Source organism: Zootoca vivipara, chromosome 7 (assembly GCF_963506605.1).
Source record: "Zootoca vivipara chromosome 7, rZooViv1.1, whole genome shotgun sequence".
Classification (NCBI taxonomy): domain Eukaryota; kingdom Metazoa; phylum Chordata; class Lepidosauria; order Squamata; family Lacertidae; genus Zootoca; species Zootoca vivipara.
The window spans coordinates 21,191,690-21,211,722 of record NC_083282.1 but is presented as its reverse complement, the minus strand read 5'-3'; the positions used below and the strand labels follow the sequence as shown (position 1 = coordinate 21,211,722).

Below are 20,033 nucleotides of genomic sequence, written 5' to 3'. Positions count from 1 at the left end.
AGCATGCAGAAAAAATAATTAAGTAGTCTGGTAATACCCTCAAGTTGTCTTGGAGTTGGGAGAAATTGGGGAACCACTGTTTTATAATACTGTTTATAAGTGTGCCATAGGCAGCAATTTTAGAAGAAGAGTACTTAATACATTCACTTTTTACCACCATGTAATATAAAATGTTAATGTGGGTCCGCAAGGGCAATGTCAGGGACCGTATGGTAAACATATAATGTGTTCGTAACTTTAGCTGCAAGGATAACACACTTGTTACTTAATCCTTCCCACCTGGGGAATGTATCACTCAGACTTTCCACACACAGAAACTTTCATACCTCCAGAATTTCAGTTCCTTTCAAACATTTTCTTTTGAGTGACTTTTTTCTTTTTAAATGACCTTTATCTAACTGCTCAAACAACCCAAACTGCTTGCGAAATCAAAAGGATCAGAGGGGTAGGTCTATTTGCAACAAGAACAGATGGGCAGTAGTGCTGAGATGCTAGTAAGAAGAGCTCAATATTGTATGCCCAGAAGTCATGACCTACATGGTGTTTTTGAAATACTGTATGTATACCCTAACCTGCATGATGTAAAATAAATGAGACATGCATTTTTAAACCACAAAATTCTGCATTTCACAGAAACTTGAAACCGTGAGGGTTTTGTCTGAGGAATTAAAAAACTATGCAAAAGTATGTTAGATAAACCATTAAAGAAAAAGTTTTGTTTGAATGTTTAATTGCTATTATACAGTCAGGCAGCATATTTCTTTGGAAAGTAAACTGTACTTTATAAAGGTCAGAGCAGATTTAAATGTTGTAAACAGAGTTTTAATCTTTTTCTTATGACTCCTCAACTTTGCAAGTTATCTGATGGCCTACCATGACATTTGTGGTGTTAATGCAGTCACAATAGCATCATCCTGTGCAATTAATTCATACCTACAATTTGAGAAAGGTCAGATTAAGTTGAGACCATCTGCATCTTCATAAATTCTTAACTACAGGTTTTATTTCATCACAAAGGGAAACATAGCTGTCATTTTCAGAGGGGGGAAATCAAGTCCCTTATTTTTGCAAGGCAGAGTTAATCATTTAGATCTGAGCAAATGGCTCACAGGTGCTAACATATTCCTGAATGAACTTAAAAGTGTTAATAAAAAAAAAACCAAAACCTGACTAGAGGCCCAAAACAAGAACACTCCATCTTTTGTTCCCATACAAGCAAGCAAAGTATGATCCATGTGTCTCCTTTTAAAGGAGCAGAAAAGGCACAGAAAATTCTGAGTGAAATGATGAATTAAAAACAAACCATAATGCAATTTAAGAAACTTATTTTCATTTGAAAGAATGTTTTTCCTGGTAATATTCATGCCATGAAACAGCTTCTCCTCACAAAATGCAAAGGAGGCAAATCCGAAAGTTTGGCTTAATGCATTTCTGATGAACTCTGCCAAATGGGTACTCAGTAAATACATATTCTGTAGAGCAAGCATTCCTGGAAATTTTGATGTTACACTTCTGTGCTTAAATGGCCCATACTGATGAATTCAGATGCATGTATTTTCAGTTTCTAAGTGTCTGTGCATTTGGCCCAATATATGTCATGCTGGAACCCATATATAGGTTTTTGTCCTCTAGCATCCATGGCAAGAGTGGGCAGTTTGGTTTTGTACCCTGGCAATCCTGAAGGGGACTTTTAAGGCTGCACAAAATATCCCCAACCCAGCAAGAGCAATCCGCAATTAAAGCAGGCTTCTGCACACACAGCTGATGTGGACACACACATGTATCATGCTTTGTTTCAGCCTTACTGACTTAGTCAAAAAGCCCACAGGCATGGAAACATTTAAGGAACTCCAATGCTTTGAATGCTTTGTGCATTGCTAAGTTATCACCAAATCACTGAAGTGTTTACCCCAAGAAAATAAAATCAGACAAGCAATAAAGTAACAAATAGTTTATTAAAACCAAAGACACACCTATGAAGTAGTTGGCATGTAACTGAATTCATCTATGTACAATAAAGATAAATGTACACACACTAGAACAATGGATAATTGGGTAGCAAGTGCATCTTGTAGGCATGTCAATATTCCTTGAACAACATCAATTAGATGCAACATTCATTCAGCATGTCAAGAAGTAGAATTATTGCATCTACATATCTACCGGTATATAGATACTCCTTGCTGTTTTATAGCTAATCTGTATGCATTTTCAAACACAATTCCAAGATGATTTAGCAAATCAATTGTGAATAATGTTGAGTATAGAGATCCTTCAACAAAAACATTATTTGATATCCTAATAATCAATATTTTTGTATGTGTGCTTTGTGGTTTTATATCTTGATTTTATTCTGTGAACCTCCCTGAGACCCCCATGTACAGGGCAGTATATAAATTCAAATAATAATAATAATATTCTATCAATGGTTTTCTCCCTAGCAGCATATAACGGTAGGCTTGCTTCCCCCTAAAAATTCCTCTTTGCAAATATTATTATTATATCTTTATTTTTGTGTGTGAATAATTCCTTCTTTATTCGAAGGCTCTTGAAGAATATTCTTGCAAGGGATATGTACAATAGCCTTGCAAACAATTATACAAGATCACCCAACTCCGTCTTCACTCACCTTGCTTGTCCTTATGCTCTGTCCTTTTAAAGCCAAAAGGAGTGGAGGTGAGAAGGACAAACTGTGTGTTCAATCCTCATAACTTTTATTGTGTTTTCCTAGATACAAGCAGCAGCACTGGTATAGACTGGTTATCAACTCAACTGCACCTACGATTGGCCAAGTGACTTGTCTACAGCCATCTGAACAGTGTAATGGTACACTCAGGTTTTAACTTGGGAGCAGTTGTTACATTTCCAAAACAAGCTGAAAGTCTTATTTATGTGCAAGTTTGGATTTAGTGGCAAACGCTGTCATCTCTGGAAACCAATACTTTTGCCTACATTCGTCAAACTAAATGAAATGTTTAAAGGGCAGTTCCATGAACAATACATTTTTGCACTGCATAACTAACTTTGGCATTGATATGTTTTAAGACACCTTTCTTCTTAAAGGGGCAAATGCAGGACCACACTCAGACATAAGTGCATTTTTTTAGCCAAGCACCACCTTAATTTCAACTTAATATAAAAAGCAGGATATGAAAGCTGTTTATTCAGGTGACTTCTGATTGCTTTTAAACTGAGTCAGTTACACATATGGTTGTGCATGAATCATGGTTACTTTGAGAATGATCTTATCAGTGTAAGATAAAATCTATGGACATTTTAGTATGTAAGTCACTCAAAAAGGATTTTGTGGGTTTTAAAGGACTAATTGTCATTTTATTTTTTACAGCAGAAAGTATAATTTCAAAACAGTTATGCACTCATCTTTCAAGTTTAAAGGTATCGCCGTTAAAAGGTGTAATTGCTCATCCACTAAGATTACAGCCACTCCCATTTCATAGCATTGATATACTACATTCACTAGTTGAGTGCCTTCCGTATTCCTTATTGAGCTTATTTCCATAGAGTTTTTCTGAAAGGTCAACACTGGTGGACAACACACACACTGTATTGTTTAATTAGAGGAGTTTAAATAAATGTAATTTGTCCTCCAATGGAAAGTAGAATGCTGTTGACTTAAGTCACCATAAACTTTTATTAAAGTCCAAAGTTAGAGCAGCACAACTCTGCCCAAATAGTGTAACTGTTCATACCGTGCAAATTTTGTTATGAAGTCCAGCGCCACCAAGCCACTTTCATCCTGTCCCATACTGCAGTTAGGGAGTCAAAAGCCGGACGGACATCCAAAATGGTGAATTGATAGTTCTTATCTACTTCTCCTCCATCATAATAGTCAATTACATATCGAACTTCCTTTCCACAGCGATCAACAATCCAATCGTGTCTATCAAAAGGTAGTTCATAGCTAGAAATAAATAAAAGTCTTAATGTTGTTGAATTTTAAAAAGTAGTCCAACTGTAAATCAGTCATTACATATGCCACATGTACCCATTGTCGCAAAATTTTGTGTATCTGCTATTAGACGTAGGAAACAAGAGTTTCCCAACGGCAATTCGCAGGGGAATGCTAACATTTAATCTTATTATGTTTTCTAACTTTAAAGTGCAATTGTTGTTTAACTTGTACTGAAATTGTACTGAAATTGTCCCCGGTATCTTTCTATGTTATGTTCTGCCAACTCACCACATGAGTCGAATTGGTCTGTGACCGTTTCATAAACTTTGATTTGATTTGATTATGCCACATGTACCAAACATTAAAATTAAGGTACCTAACATTCAAGTCCCATTCTGTTAAACACAAAGATTCCAAATTTTAAGACTTTTTTGTTTTTTAAATAGAAAGCAATCTGCTCTATATAGCTTACCCCATCCAAGACCTTATTCTGGCTCTTGGTGAGTACTCCTTCGCTTTACCACCAAACCGAATAAGTGCTGGTCCACATGGACACTCCCTAAAGGCAATTTCAGAAACACATAATCAGCAATTGAGGCTAAACAATTGCAGTCAAAAGGACTAAGAAGTATTTGTTCATGACTTAAATGTGTCCACCATACAGCTTCTTAACTTCAATTTCACAACAGCAAAATGAAATTATAAAATGATAAATATTTATTCTGTGGAGATCACACCTTCCGGTGTCAAAGGCAGCAGATTGACCCCTTTTTTTACTTCATATATACACTTCATATATGCACACACACCTCTCCCTTTAAATGCAAACAGCTTCAGAGAAGCAACTTTTGTCAGGGCTGTGGCAGGCTTCCCCATAGCTATTATTTATGTAACAAAAAATTGTCACATTAATTTAACTTACAAAACTACCTAATCTAGTGTGACCTTTAGATGCCAGTTGCAGAACCTCAAAGCCACTTTCAACAGTCTCTGTGAGTTATTTGACCTCTTTGGTTCAGAAAGTTAAAGAGGAACAAATTAGTTCTGAAAGTAAAAAAAAGGCCTAATCATGTCAGTGAAAGACCTGCACTAACTTCTCATTTCCATATGCATTTCCTTGCAACACGAAAATGCACAAAACCTAGAATTACTATGAGAAAACAAAAACTCACCTGTATATCTTTTATTACAAGATACTGTATCAAACTGTGAATATAAATTGTAGCTGTACTTGCCCTGCATGAAGTGCTTCCCATTTTAAAATTTCCTTCCATGCCTGTTCATTATTCTGATTATGAATCTTGATTATATTATTCATATCTTCAGGTTTTATGTCATCATCTTTCCATCTCCATCTACAAAAAGTAATATTGAAAAAGGAGGTATCAGAGGGGAACTGTGGAGTTCCAAGTTTTATTTTATTGTGGGAGGGGGAACTACTTGACTGAAATCAAGTTCCCCATCTCTCTGCCCTTCCTCCACTGAACAAAGAAATAACTAAGTAGAGAAGTTATTTACCAAGCTGGCACAAAACTCAAATATGCCAACAGTACTAAGTTTCAGCAATACTGTATACTACTTGCCTGTTTCTTGCTGTGACGCAAACACCCAGTTTTTCAGCTGAACTGGGTGTTTGCGTAACAGACTGTGGGCCTTTTTTTCAAAGCACAGTCAAAAAGGGTAAGTTTAAAGGGTTGGTTCCATCAATTCCTTCTGTCTGCAGACTCTGATCCAGAGGAAGCTCCTGCTCTGCTAAATGTACATCATCCCCACAAGGCAGAAGGTGGAGGTGGTAATTTTCTGTGGTTTCCCCTACAGCCCCAACTCACACTGCTCCCAAGCATACCCAAAACCAGGCATCCCCAAACTTCGGCCCTCCAGATGTTTTGGACTACAATTCCCATCTTCCCTGTCCACTGGTCCTGTTAGCTAGGGATCATGGGAGTTGTAGGCCAAAACATCTGGAGGGCCGCAGTTTGGGGATGCCTGCCCAAAACCCTCCAGAGCAGATTTTCAGGGGGCTGAAAGATGCATGCTATATATACCACCTACACATTTTAGCCTTTTACCATAGTTGCCTAACTTCTGAAAAGCTTGAAGAAATTTTTGCTCAATCACAAAACTGCCAGTATAGAAAGTCTGCATTATAGTCATGTCTAGAATCAAATACTCATACACTATGATTTAAAAAAAGAAAGTTGAGAGCTTAAGCATAGCTTCCAGGCAGACTGATTGACAGCATAATCCTATGTATATTTACTCAGACTTACCGTATGTCCCTGTGTTCAACAGTTACTCACAGATAAGTGTACACAGGACTTTGTAAACTTAACTAGGCCCTGTTCACACCTGTATGTTAATATTTAGTGATAGCAACATCAAGTGGTTACTCAAATAAATAAATGAGCCAGCACAGGCACAGCCTCAAATATATTTCAAGTTCCTTAAAAGTTTAGATTTTGGAAATCGGGGGTGGGGGGGAAGGTGAATAAAATGAAGAGAAAGCAATGGGAGAGGCAATGGATGAACACCTGTATGTTTATAAATCCACCTTAAATCCCAGGTGTGTTGAGACAGGTTACAGTTAATCTGAGAGGATGAGAAGCACAAGCAGGGTGATTTCAATGCACTTTTTGTTGTACCTGCATCAGCAGGCTACTCAGCAAACTGATGCTGTACTTAATTTATAATTCACTTACCCTTTTCTAAGCATTGCATTCCAAAACATCTGCTCTGAGGGATAAACCCATTTTTGTTCAGAAGACGCTCTAGGAATAGTAGACTCTTCTCTCACTGTAGACAATGGAAATGGTTGATCGGGGGCTGGTAGCTGATTAGGTGCTGGCATCTAAATAAGGAGGAGCAGGAAATAAGAACAGTGGATATTCTGTGGTAAAGAACCGTATCTTCAGTGATAACTTCTATCACTCCAGATATGCTTCTCACCTACTCTACTTAAGACATCCTTTAACAAGAGCAAGTTTCATTTAGTCAAACATTTCAAAGAAGAGTGTTTTGTCCAGAGTACTCTGAATGACTCAACACATTGGTCACTTGCTGTTCAACTCAGGATTTACTTAATATTCAAAAGCAAGAATTCTGCACTGTTAAAAAACAGACTTTATGGGAAAGGTTCAGCAGAAGCCCTGTGCAAGGACTTCCAACAGGCTTCCTTCCTCTTCCCGACCTGCTGTCCAAAAAGAACCAAAGGGGAAGGGGCAAGTATTGTTCTGTCTGGAACAGTTGCACAGACCAGAGGAATTGGAAGAGAGGATTGTTGAATTCCACCCTATACATTTATTTATAAATACATTATTTTATTCATGCTTTGTACGTCTGAGGTTGGCTTTTCATGCTACCTTCTTTTTTGAGCCTTAGGATGCAGAGATTCATAGACTCTGAAACCAGGAGGGTGGGTGCACTTTACTAATTAAAAAAAATCTTTTAAACACTTCTATACCACCCTGCATTCAATTCGCTAAAAAGGAACTAAGTTAATGCACATGAATAAGTAAACTGAGCAGATGATTAGCATTCTAAAAACAACTCATCAAATCTCCAAGGATAGAGATGTCCCTGGTAGGAAAGGAAAGGGTGTTCAAAGGGGAATGATAACAGAAGAGATGATACTAGTTTTAATAAATATTGCTGGAAGAAGAACAAAGGGAGGCAGGATCTGAAAGGCTGAAGCTTTCACTTTCTACAGGTGTTAGTCAAGATTACTATCTTTACAGTCAGAACATGTCTTAAATTAATACAGAAACAATACTATGCCTGTCACAAATGTTCTAACTTGCTTGCAAAAATGATAAACTGAACAGAAATAACAATATCAGCCTGACAATTTCATAAACAGCAGATACAGAGAAAATTATATTTTGATGGCTACTGTCTATTGTTGAGAGCAGCCAAATGCAATATTGCAATATTAAAAAGCAGTATTCAGGGTGACTGCATTTGCAATCTGAAGACAGGGTGATACTCTGCACTACAGGATAAACAGCTCAAAGTAATCTCAGTTCAGTTACGTTAACAGATGTTTGCAACATGAAATACCAAGTCTTTAGGCATTACTCTTAAAAGTTGCAGAAGAAACATATTAGAATTTGTTGGCCTCGTAATAATATTAAAATATCACTTTTATATTTGATAGCAGCACACTAGGGGGGGGGGAACTTTGAGGATACCATATTGCTAGGATCAATCTTCTCATGTGTTTGAGATTTCACAGGGCACTCCACATATTCGTATGCTCTTTCTTGATGTGCAGGAACAGGACAGCTCTGGTTCTCACTAAGACTGCCAGCCGACTGCATATGCATTGGACAACCTGAAACAAAACAAAGCATGATTTGTGCAGTTGAATACAAATTTAACGGCAAATGATCTAGTTCACTGTGCCCTTAATCTGAATTTTATTCATGCTTCTATTTATACAGTTTGATGTAGTGTGACTGGAAATGTATTTTATATGTCAATATTTATAATGCAGCACAATATACCCTGAGGCACGGGGACAGGTGAATGAAGCAGGCATGTCTCTCTGCACAGCTTTGCCTGGCTATGCCAGGCTTCCCTGGCAGGAAGGTTGTTCTGCTACAGAGGTCCCAACCTACTGAAAGCATGAATGGGTGGAAGCTGCCACGTAACAGGGTTTTTCCAGAGCTAGGGAACCCATGGATCCAAATAGATCTTAAGCCAGCTCAACAAGCCAAAAGATCCAGCCCTCGCTTCTGCACATCCCCTGCCACTGATACAGCAAAACAACCTCCTTTTCCTATCAAGCACAAGTGGTAGGACTGTGTTGGTTGTTTCACTATTCTGTTAAGCCCAGCTGAAGCCCAACCACAGTTAGGATTGGGACCTTGGTTCACATTTTAATTTACAGTGAAGGAAAAATGTATTTGATTCCCTGCTAAATTTGCCTTTATTGTAGACGTGAGAGACAGAATAACAATAGGAAAAACCCCAGAAACCCGGAAGACAAAAGTCAGAGATTGATGTGCACTTTTGTTTTATGAGACCCGCCTCTTTTGTTGAATTTATATAGTTCTCTGCATCTGGAACAGTACAGTGGTACCTCGCAATACGAATGCCTCGCACAACGAAAAACTTGCAAGACGAAGTTTTTCAGTGGTTTTTTTGTTTGGGTTTTTTGCTGTGGCAAACTGCGCTTCGCAAGACAAAATTATCGCAAGACGAAGCGACTCGCGGAACGAATTACTTTCGTCTCGCAAGGCACCACTGTATTACATGTTTTATAATTGCATATTGTAATGCTGTTAACTTATGATGAAGAAGTGGGTAGGCAACCTTATGAATCAATAGCCAGTTATCATAATGAGAAGATCGAATAAGAATTCTAATGTTGACTAATAAGAGCGTCTAACCTGAATTCAGAAGCTTCTTAATAAAAAAACTCAATGAAAAAAACTCTCTTTCTTTAACATCCACACATTTAGAGCTTAAAGAGCCAGCCATATTAGCTCTGGGTCCACAATTACTGGCTGGCCTTGGAAGTCAAGCCAAACAGTTGTAATTGCCAATTGTTTCCCTCTGTCGCAGACCTCACACAAGGGAAGAGATACCCCACTGCTCCCTTTCCCGCTCCAGGATTGTTGGTTTGGTCCTACACTTCTAGCATGGTCCAGAGACCTTGACTCCAAAGACACTACCCTTGTCCACCCCACCTTTTCTTACTCAAGCTGAAAAGACTGGCAGAGGCTTGGCCTGGTGTAGCTGAGGCATTTCAGCCACCTCAGATGCTAAACAATCACCACCCTTCACTCTACTAACCTTTGTGTAGGAGAAGGGGAGAACTACATAGAAACTTTGCAATCTTCACCCACCTCTGTAGCATCGAGGCTGCTGGGAGTTATATTTACCAGGCCAACAAAAATGTGGAAACCTATTCTTATTGTTAAATAAGCCTCTTTGAAGTGATTTTAGAATCATTTTTCACATGCTTAGTTTGTTTAGTTGAGTGAGTAATTACCTTCCATGTTCTTCTGGTGCATTGGACATTGTGAAGGCACAGCCTGAGGCTGTTCTGATACATTTGCTTGGAGTGCGATTGATGGAGAAGATGCAGATGAACCCATGACAACTTCGTCCTTAAAACCAGATTTGACAGGGCATCTGAAATGCAAAGTCAAGCATATTAATACAGTGTATTGTTTACTAGAAAAATGAAGAAATAAAACCAGAAAGGTGACTTGCTAAGAATAATAATTTCAGAGACTGAAAGTGAGTAGTTATGGTCAAGTATGAAGCATGGCCATGACGGTTATTAAATACTGGGGGGAAGACTCGGGACAGTGGCCCCAAGTGAGAGAAGGCTCGGAATAGGACAGAGACCCTGAGTGACTTCCAGGCAGCAGCTCTGAGCAAGGGAAGGTGCATTGGGCAGCAACCTTGGCAGCACATGGGAGTCTCTCTCCTCCTCCTCCTCCTCACCGCATGCCCCCCTATTAAAGTGGGGTGCATGTCCAAGCGCTTTGAGATAGTCACAGCCACCATTCACCTTTACAGATAATTTAGAGATGATTTATTATTTATACCCCGCCCATCTGGCTGGGTTTCCCCAGCCACTCTGGGCGGCTTCCAACAGAAAAATGAAATAAAATAATCTATTAAACATTAAAAGCCTCCCTAAACAGGGCTGCCTTCAGATGTCTTCTAAAAATCTGGTAGCTGTTTTTCTCTTTGACATCTGATGGGAGGGCGTTCCACAGGGCACCTGGATGGTGATAACTTTCTGTGCGTCAAACATACAGAAACAGCGGAAGCTACCTGAAGTACATGAACAACTATAGTTCTTGAAGCAGTGGAGACTGGTCGATTAGGGCAAAAGGGGCACTGTTCCACTAGCCTCAGCCTGTCCCCACCTGCCTGCCTTCTTACAACCAGTTATATGGTTGACAGTGGCTGTCAGCTTCCTCTGCCTTAGTCTGTGTTGCCCTTGAACTTATCAAGGAGGATGGGAACAAAACTAGAACTGGTTGGTTCCGCCTGTCATTGGCTCTAGCTCCACTTACCATTGTTCTCCCTGCCTTTCAAGCGCTAGCCACCACACAGACTTGAAGGCCTCAAAAAGGAGGGGAGAAACAGGACAATTCTTAGGGGGTTTCTTTTTCTCACTCTAAATAGAGAATGGGAGCTGAAAAAGTAACAGGGTTCTTTATCCAGTCCAGCACCTGGCAGTTTAAAAGGTCAAAACCAGAATAAAACTACTGCACACCTGGGATACCTGAGTCAGTAAAGTATGAGACTCTGAATCTCAGGGCCATGGGTTCGAATCCCACGTTGGGCAAAAGATCCCTGCACTGCAGGGGGTGGCCTAGATGACCCTTGTGGTCCCTTCTGACTCTACAATTGTGTGATTATGTGACTTTTTTCTATACTGCTGCTTCCAAGATGAGGCAGCCCGACAGCATTTGGAGATGCCATGTGAAGGCAGGCAAAGGATCAATGATTTAGTTAATTTTAATATTTTAGTAGGAAAGGAGATGGGGGGGGAGCGCAGAATGAGAACCTGGATTTCCGGCTTTTAGGAGGATCTGCCCAGGGTCACCTTGCAGGGGTCGTTGACGGTTATAAGACATACACTAATTCAATGCAGAAGGGGGAGCTGTGTGCGCAGGGGGACGGGGCAGCACACACGACTCTGCATGAGCTGTGCTGGGGAGCTGGACTTGTGGAGGACGGGGGGGGGGGGCTTCTGCTTGGTCACCATGCGTTCAGTGGGGAAAGCCTGGAGGGCGCTTCTCCCTCAGAGGGAAGGCTTCGCCGCCCACAATGCGCAGAGGAGCCCGGAGGCCTGTCACGCAAGTGCGTGACACGCCACTACACACCCACCCGAATTTTACCGGTGGCGTAGGAAGGACAACCGCTGCTTACCTCTGTTTCCTCGACCTCCTCAGGGGCGCAGTCACGAGATGCGGCCCACGTCCCGCGAGAGCCGACGCTACGAGATCAGGGCGGAGCTAAAAGGGCCAACGGGATAAGGAGCGGGTGGGGAGAATGGTTTGTGAGCGCGTGGAGGTGGGGGGAAGGGGCGGGGCCTAGAACGCAGCGCTCCGCGAATTCAAAAAGGCGGGGACGCGAGGCAAAAAAACCGAGAGACGTTAGGTTCCTCGTTTCCACGGTAACCGCAGAGGCCTCTTCTCTCCCGTCGCGACCTCCGGCCGTGAGAATAGTTTCTCTCTTCCCGCTTTTCCTCTCCCCGAACCTTCAGGCTTCGTTTTGAAAGGGTGTGTGTGTGTAAATAATAGCACAGACTGAGCATGCTAAGAGTGCCTTTCCTTCTCCATGCAGTATAAGCCTCACAGCTTAGCCAATGGCGCTTAGCTTCCCATGTCAAAGAGGGTTCAAGGCGAGTAAGCACGATCAATCATTGTCCCTTTTCACGTTAGGAAATTAAGGCTTGGTGGTGACCAATGGGGCAAAAGGTGCTTTATCGTGTCAGTCATTTAATCCATAGGGTCCTCTTCATTTACTAGTCGATGCTGACTGCATAGATAACCAGGGCGTCCCCTATTTATACTGTGATTTTAATGTTGCCTATGTTTGTTGATTCCACTAAAGGGGTTAGAACCTGTGTGAGCAGAATGCTGTCCAGTCTGGACGTTGTACCATGGCGTCCAGATTGGAATGTGTAGGTGGTCTCTCCCGGGTTTTACTCACCCCAAATGTCATGGAGTCCCCTGTTTTTAGTACTTTTAGTAACTTGTAGGAATCCCTAGTTGTTGGGGGGGGTTTCCGCGAAGGAAGGTTGCCCATGGGGTTGTAGGTTGAGGGTTTTCAGGAATATGCCTTTCATATTTAGGTTGAGGTCGCCTCCTAGGATTGCTTCCCCTGTCCCCTATTTATACTGGATCACACGCAGACACATCTTGGATTTATGGGATCCCCACATGTGGCCCCCCCTTCTTTCTTCAGATTTCCCCAGACGTGGCTGAAACCTAAACACCGCCCCCAAACAGCCGCTCGTCCCTAGTGGGACAAATTGCGCCTTAGCTCTGCTGAATCCTAAAAAATGGAAAACCGAAAAGAGTGGCTATTTTATTTGTTCCAGTGTGACACCTGTTGGTGTTGAAGCGGCCAGGATTTGAAAACTTTCGACCACAGCGTTCCTCATGATGGCTGAGAACAGAACAGAGAGTAGGTGAGGTCACCCTTCTCCCTCCATAACCTCTTTCCTTCCTTTTGCGTTCTTTCTGTTGCCACCCCTTCTCCCTCCCTGCCCAGTGGAAGGCAGGAAGAACAGACCCCTCTTGCAACAACAGGTCATTTGCAGGTTGCCCACCTGTGAAGTTTTTCCACCAGTAATGGAAAGGCTGTGAAATTCTAAAGCAGGCTTCCTCAACCTCGGCCCTCCAGATGTTTTGAGAATACAATTCCCATCATCCCTGACCACTGGTCCTGCTAGCTAGGGGTCATGGGAGTTGTAGGCCAAAAAACATCTGGAGGGCAGAGGTTGAGGAAGCCTGTTCTAAAGTATGCAAAACTTGAACCAAATTAACTTTTTTAAAAAGAAAAGAAAAGCATAACTGAACAGACAAAAATACATACTGATGTCAAATATTATTCCGCTAGCAGTTCAGCACCAGTGCTGTGGACAGATCAATTAAAACTATGATCCGTTCTGGAAGAACCACCATTCTGGTAGGTAAAGAAAAAAACAGCACTTCAGACCTTTAATCGGAACTTAGCTTTACAAGTGGCACTGAATGAATTGGGGAACAGATAGGGCACCCAACACATTATTTTTCCAACTGTTAAAATAAAAAATGAAACACTAACAACCCTGACAAATTCAGCTACTTAATTCAGAGTATTACTAGCATTTTATTATTGCGTTTGTGTCCTTTATTCATTGTAAAATAGTGCTCTGTTAGTTTGCAGCAGCAACAAGTTTAATGCTATGGCAGGTACCGTGTTTCTCATATTTTAAGTCATCCCTACAAAATAAGCCATGGCAGGATTTTCCTGAGTTGAAGAAATATAAGACATACTCCCAAAATAAGCCGTAGTGGTGGGAGCAGGTCTGGATGGCGCCATGGAAGAGGAAGATGCCTGTCAGCGCCCGGAACCGGCTGCTGCTGCCCCTCCAAAATGTCCAGCAGCATGCACCGCGCCAAGCACTGACCCGGCGGCGGGACTGGCAAGAGCCGCAGTGCGTGCTGCTCCAAGCCCCGACCCGGCGGCGGGACCCGGCAAGAGCCTCAGCGCGCGCCGTGTGGAGCCCCAACCCGGTGGGACCCAGCAGCATGCCCTGCTGAAGCGCTGACAACGCGCGCAGCAGCAGCCAGTTCCGGGCGCCGAGCCGCGACAGGAAGAGGAGGGACGCAGCGGGACGCAGCTACAACGACAAAAATCACCCGGCCGAGCCTTCATTGGCCGCCGCGGCTGCCACTCGCTGGTCCCTCCTCTTCCTGTCGCGCACGCTGCAGGTCCCGCCGGTCCCGCCGCTGGGTTGGCGCTTGGCGCTGGCGCTGCTCCAAGCCCCAACCCGGCGGCGGGACGCAGCAAGAGCCGCAGCGCGCGCTGCTCCGAGCCGGGATCCGGCAAGAGCCTCAGCGCACGCCGTGTGAAGCCCCGACCCGGCGGGACCCAGCAGCGTGCCCTGCTGAAGCGCTGACAACGCGCCCAGCAGCGCAGCAGCAGCCAGTTCCGGGCGCCGGACAGGGGAGGTACCATACTGTAATTTTTTAAAAAAATAATAAGACACCCCCCGAAAATAAGCCATAGGCTTATTTTCTTGAGTAAAAAAAATTATAAGACATGACTTATAATATGAGAAACACGGTAATAAAACTGCCATTAGCTTGTGTAGACTGCAGTGAATTTCATTAAGTGCACAGAATTAGTCTGTATATGTATAATCAATAATATTGTTTACAAAAGCACTTACAATGTTGCTTTCTACAGTAAAGCAATATTTAATTGTACCACATCTCTTATTGCTTTGGCACGTTAAGTTACTTGGATTCACAAAACAATTAAGCTTTATAGTCCAGTAGCTTTAAACATCTGTAGAATCGTTTATCCATTTCTGCTAGTATTTCTACAATTGGAGACTATGAAAAAGAATTATCAGTTTATTCAATGCTGCTATACAGATCTAAATTCTAGAATAGCAAGTGAGAACAGAAATGAACTAAGTGGCTCATAGAAAAACAAATGCCAGTAGTTACACAGTCATATTATTGTATTGCTTTATTATGTCCACATGGCACTATAGTGCTGCTATTAAGACTGTTCAAATGAGTAGACAAAATGACAAGATTGCCTACCGCTACTAACTTTGCAAGTAGAAGCAGCTTCAGAGGAAATAATGGCTCTGCCTACTGAATTACATCCTCAGTTCATGCAAGGTATGTTAATAATACTCAACAGGCTTGACTAGCATCCCACATGAGCAACATACTGTATGTGGTTCAAACATTCCCAGGAACTGATTGCAAAGAGGCACAGGTTGTGTGGAAGTCACACAACAATTCATCAACAAACAAGTAAATGTAGAAGAAGATTCTGCAAACATTTGAAATCCACTAAATGTAGAATAATGGAGTGGCACAACAACCAGAAATGATATAAAAATTATGAGCACTGCACACTGAGGGAACAACCACTTAGGTCAGGCCTGCACAAGGTGTCCTGCCTTCTGAAGTCAGCAGATATAACTTTCTTAGTGGTGCTGCCCCAGTTGTGAAATTAGTTCCTAAAGGTCACTTGGATGATTCTGCTTTGTTTTTTGCAAGCACTTTTAATGAATCAAGTTTTAACCTGGATTTCTGCTTATAACGTCAATGCTCTTACTGCAGTTCTCTGCTTTCAGTGTTGCTGTTTTGTTGTAATTATTTTAGTTCCGTGAATGGATTTTAATTTGTTGTTGCTGTTATATTCTTTTTTGTTAGATGCACTGGAAACCATCCTGAAAAGCAGGCTAAAAATACTTCACATACAATTAAAATATATAAAAGCCCGTCTTAATAGATGGGATGAAACAACTGTTGAGTATTCAATGTATTCTGACTTTGAACTCAAATTGGCACACACACAAAATCAAATTAGCAGACTTATTAAGACCAAAAAGTACCATACATGTGCAATTCTGAGGTTGTGCACACTATGGGCATAACGTCCCATTAAAAAACAAACAAACCCCCAAACAACTTGTTTAATATTAAAGATCTTCTTTCCAGAGTCTTTGGATACACATCACAGATCTCTCATTTTCCACAAAATCGGCAAGAAGAAAGGATATCTGATGACACACGTAATCGTTGCTATACAGAAAAAGGTCTCACACAGTATAGGGAGGTTTCACAGGAGAGGAATGGGATCAGAAATCATTTTCACTTTTCAGAAATCTTCTCATTACCACTATATAGCAAACCCGACCACTTTAGTGCTATAGCACAGCAGAAAAACATTTAAGGAGAAACATACAGAAAATGACCCATTTCACCCTTTCCTCACTCCTCACCCCCCACCATGTTCCAAGCAGCACTACAAGATTCCTGTTCCAGATTTGTTGGGGAGCACTGATACACAGCAACTCTGTGGGTCCACACTGATTGTGTTTATGTAACCAAATGTATTATATTTGGTTGTAAGAGCATTTCACAGTATAGAAGATAACTTTTCACACTTCACTATAAAAAAATCTACTTAGCTGATCGTTATTACTTTTTTTATAATGTCTTAATTCTGCCACTCCTGCCAACCTAGCAGTTCAAAAGCACACCAGTGCAAGTAAATAGGTACCGCTCCAGCGGGAAGGTAAGCGGCGTTTCTGTGCGCTGCTCTGGTTTCACCAGAAGCGGCTTAGTCGTGCTGGCCACATGAGCCAGAAAAACTGTCTGCGGACAAACATCAGCTCCCTCGGCCAGTAAAGCGAGATGAGCACCACAACCCCAGAGTCGTCTGCGACTGGACTTAACTGTCAGGGGTCCTTTACCTTTAATTCTGCCACAAGAGGCAGCCATCTTATTCTACCTCACAGTGTGTTAGGCTTGCATATACAATAATTTTAAAAACTGTTCGCAGAAGAAAATTCTGGCTACTCCTTTCTCACAGGAAATACCGGTAAGCCTTTTTATAAAGTAGCCATATTCAGAAGCTGGCAATGAGTGCCAAGTCATTCCTGTTTGTCATAACAGGAGTAGGCTGTTTTATTTAACATAGTACACACAATTTGAATGAATAAATTCCAAGAAGATATACTGCATTCTCTTCCTTTATTCTTATTTGCCAGTGCCTTGGATACACATGCAACTTATTGCTTAGACATTATTGCATATACCTCAAACAAGAGCAGCCTACACAAATTTACACAAACAGCAAGGCTTTCAAATACCACTGAAGAGCAAACTCATTTATATGCCTATCACAAGCAACATTTAAAAATATTCAAGCAAATGTTAAAGTTCACAAATTGTTTAACCACCCTAGAAAGTCAATAGTGCTATCTCACTCTTTTGTGCATTATCATTATGGGGCTATCAAATCAAGGATATTGTAGGCTTTCAATGTAGTGCAGTAGGATTCATAGCCCATCATCTTTATTCCGTCCCTTTTAGGGACTTTTCAGTGCTGCCTTTATCAAACATTGTGCTATGATTTAATAAGGCCCCATATCATATTCTATTGCACCCCTTTTTCAGCATGGATTTACAACTAGGCAACGCATCTCATTATACTTATTTCAGTAGTGTGCTTGGAAAGAAACATCTGTGAAAACTATTACAGAAATTTGGTTCTTGTATTTTTAAAAAGCACTTAAATGAACTTAAAAATAATGTGACTTATTTATTTGAACCAGATTTCTGAACACTTTCCTTAAGAATTTGGGCACCAGTAGCAACTGCTTTTTAAAAAATATATTCAGCAGTACACACTACATTAACTATACATCTGCTTCAGTTTGTAGTGAATATTTATAGATTGTATCAGATTGTGTCCGTCTGCTGGAAGAAGGCTCTTTAATCCAGAGGATGCTTCCAGGATCAGAAAAGGGGTGGGGTAATTTTCCCATTTTCTCTTGGAGATCCCTAAAGCTTAATCCTAAAGCTGATTAAAGATGGAAAAAAAATTAGAAGAGTGGTATGGGGGCTGCAAGAGAATGTCGTAATTAACAAAAATCACCTCTCCACCACTTTTTGTTCTCAAAGAAACTTTGCTGGATCAAAAATTATTCCAAGATACAATTTGATTCAACTCTTATGATTCCATAACTGACAGACACAATCCCACAAACATGTCCCTGTCAGGAAGAGGGTCAAACTAGGTGAGATGCTGGAGTTCTATGGCTAGAACTTCAAAAATCTGTTTCTTATACAAAAACAGCCATGGAGGGGGAGGGGGCGCTAATCCAAAATAGATAGTGGTGGTGGTGTTATAACCTGCCCTCATGGTATTTCCCTGCTGGAAATCCCTGGCTCTGAACATATTTGCAGCAACTTAACAATAAATAACTTTCAGAAACATCACTCCATGTGTTTTTTTCCATATGCTGGAGCAGACAGTTGTGGGGCATGTGTGAGATCATATTTGGCAGAAATTTGGACAGGCAAAACAGGTTAACTCCCCTGCCTTGCTCAATCCAGATCAGTGTTTCTGCTTCTGCCTTTTAAAAAAGAAGAAGAAAGTAAGTGACGGGAATTAAAGTCATGGGGCTTTCAAATTATCCCTAATTTAACCCACAGTTTGATTACTGGTACTCAGAGATATGTCTAATAAAAAGGGGGGGGGGGCCACAATATAAGACAGTCAAAAACATAGGTATACATTACATATATTCTCAGCTTCTGTATTTTGGAATTCACTAGCATAAGGGTCTACTTCATAATGCCAGTGTTACCCCAGGCATGATTTGTAAGCTATTACTGGATATTACTGAATATAAAATGATCTCTATAGTAGTATGAGTAAAATGATTCCCATCAGGCTCATTTGCCTTGCAGGGTTAAAGAAGATGGTGATGCTAGCATACAGGATTTTAATTATAGTACAAAATAACAAAACTCACCTTCAACCAGGTATGAGAGAATATATTTATTATTCCATCTTGGGGTTTAAAATTGTTCAAGCAGGACATCAAAAGGGCATGTTTTAAGTAAATATTTCAAAGGATTTTCAAAGCAGTTAGCACAATCGTATACATGCCTGCTCAAAGGCAAGTCCCATTGATTTCAATGGAATGTATGCCAAAGTAAGTGAGTATAGGATTGCAGCCTAATTCACCAAGATCCAAACAATTTACTTTAGGATTTGCACACATGTATAAAGTTTCATTTTTCTATTTTCAAAACGGCAAGCAAAATGTTCACAAATAACTTTTTAAAAACTCATCTGAGTTTTAAAAGCAGCAATGTGCCATGGGGTCTTCAGTCCCAGAAACAAATGCAAAGCCCCTACCCCACACATGTTATTCGGATGTTTAATCAACTGGCCTTGATTAAAGATTTCTGCTGTGTAGCAAAAAAAATCTTCCCCTTCTTCTGGAACATTACAATTCATTATTTCTGCATACTGAACTACTATTGTTACCGGTATTACATGGTGCATTACGGTAACTCTCACAGTATTATTTCTCCAAATATTTTGAGGGACGATATCAGAATGCATCAATAGCAAAGCTCAAAGGAATCTGTATTAGATAATAAAGGGCTTGAATCCAAAGCTTATTTAACAGGAGGATCCTCACATAAGACGGTGCTGTGATTTTGGCTTCCTGCTAGTAATTCTTCTCAGAGCAGCTATAGGTGCCCTTTTCTACTCACATGTCTCCCAAGATAAATGAAATTTAGGTTTAACTTCTAACCCATATTTTAAACAAGGAAATAATGACTTTAAAAAGCCAACAACCTTTAAGTTACAATACATTAGGCCACATCAATATTTGAGCAAGTTCCTTGCTAGACTTTAAAATGTGATTTATAAATATTAGCATATGTTAAAAGAGGCAATAGGGTATTTTTCACCTTTACCCACAGCAGGGAAAGTCAGCTTTCTATGCTTGGAAAGCCATACCCCCACTCTCACCATCCATCAAGCAACAAATACAGAGTAGCTGGAATATTCCTGGCTGTTATCTCAGAGGATAAAGGAA

The 20,033-nt window shown here is 40.9% G+C and overlaps 1 protein-coding gene and 1 long non-coding RNA gene across 4 annotated transcripts; one reads left to right on the top strand and one right to left on the bottom strand.

Annotated features, from left to right (window-relative positions):
- Nucleotides 1-1,936: 1,936 nt before the first annotated feature.
- Nucleotides 1,937-11,891, bottom strand: LOC118089244 (holocytochrome c-type synthase). 3 transcript variants are annotated; one of them, XM_060276722.1, is made up of 7 exons: nt 11,813-11,891; nt 9,909-10,051; nt 8,101-8,243; nt 6,613-6,761; nt 5,145-5,268; nt 4,386-4,468; nt 1,937-3,922 (listed from the first exon to the last, which is right to left on the bottom strand). In XM_060276722.1, exons 2-7 carry the CDS (start codon nt 10,012-10,014, stop codon nt 3,724-3,726), a joined length of 804 nt encoding a protein of 267 aa, XP_060132705.1. In that variant the 5' UTR covers nt 10,015-10,051; nt 11,813-11,891; the 3' UTR covers nt 1,937-3,723. The 3 variants fall into 3 exon arrangements, with proteins under 3 accessions (XP_060132705.1, XP_060132706.1, XP_034979626.1); XM_060276723.1 differs by lacking the exon at nt 11,813-11,891 and adding an exon at nt 11,771-11,791; XM_035123735.2 differs by lacking the exon at nt 5,145-5,268 and having other exon boundaries at nt 4,386-4,472.
- Nucleotides 11,892-11,972: 81 nt separating this feature from the next.
- Nucleotides 11,973-19,983, top strand: LOC118088876 (uncharacterized). The gene is made up of 3 exons (XR_004693060.2): nt 11,973-12,165; nt 12,990-13,079; nt 18,886-19,983. It is a non-coding gene; the product is annotated as an uncharacterized LOC118088876 (long non-coding RNA).
- Nucleotides 19,984-20,033: the final 50 nt, after the last annotated feature.

Coding starts and splice junctions, on each gene's coding strand:
- LOC118089244 (XM_060276722.1), bottom strand. CDS start 10,014: ATGGGTTCATCTGCATCTTCTCCATCAATCGCACTCCAAGCAAATGTA. Junction 8,244..9,908: donor GCACCAGAAGAACATGGAAG/GTAATTACTCAC, acceptor GTTTTGTTTCAG/GTTGTCCAATGCATATGCAG. Junction 3,923..4,385: donor AGAATAAGGTCTTGGATGGG/GTAAGCTATATA, acceptor ATTTATTTCTAG/CTATGAACTACCTTTTGATA.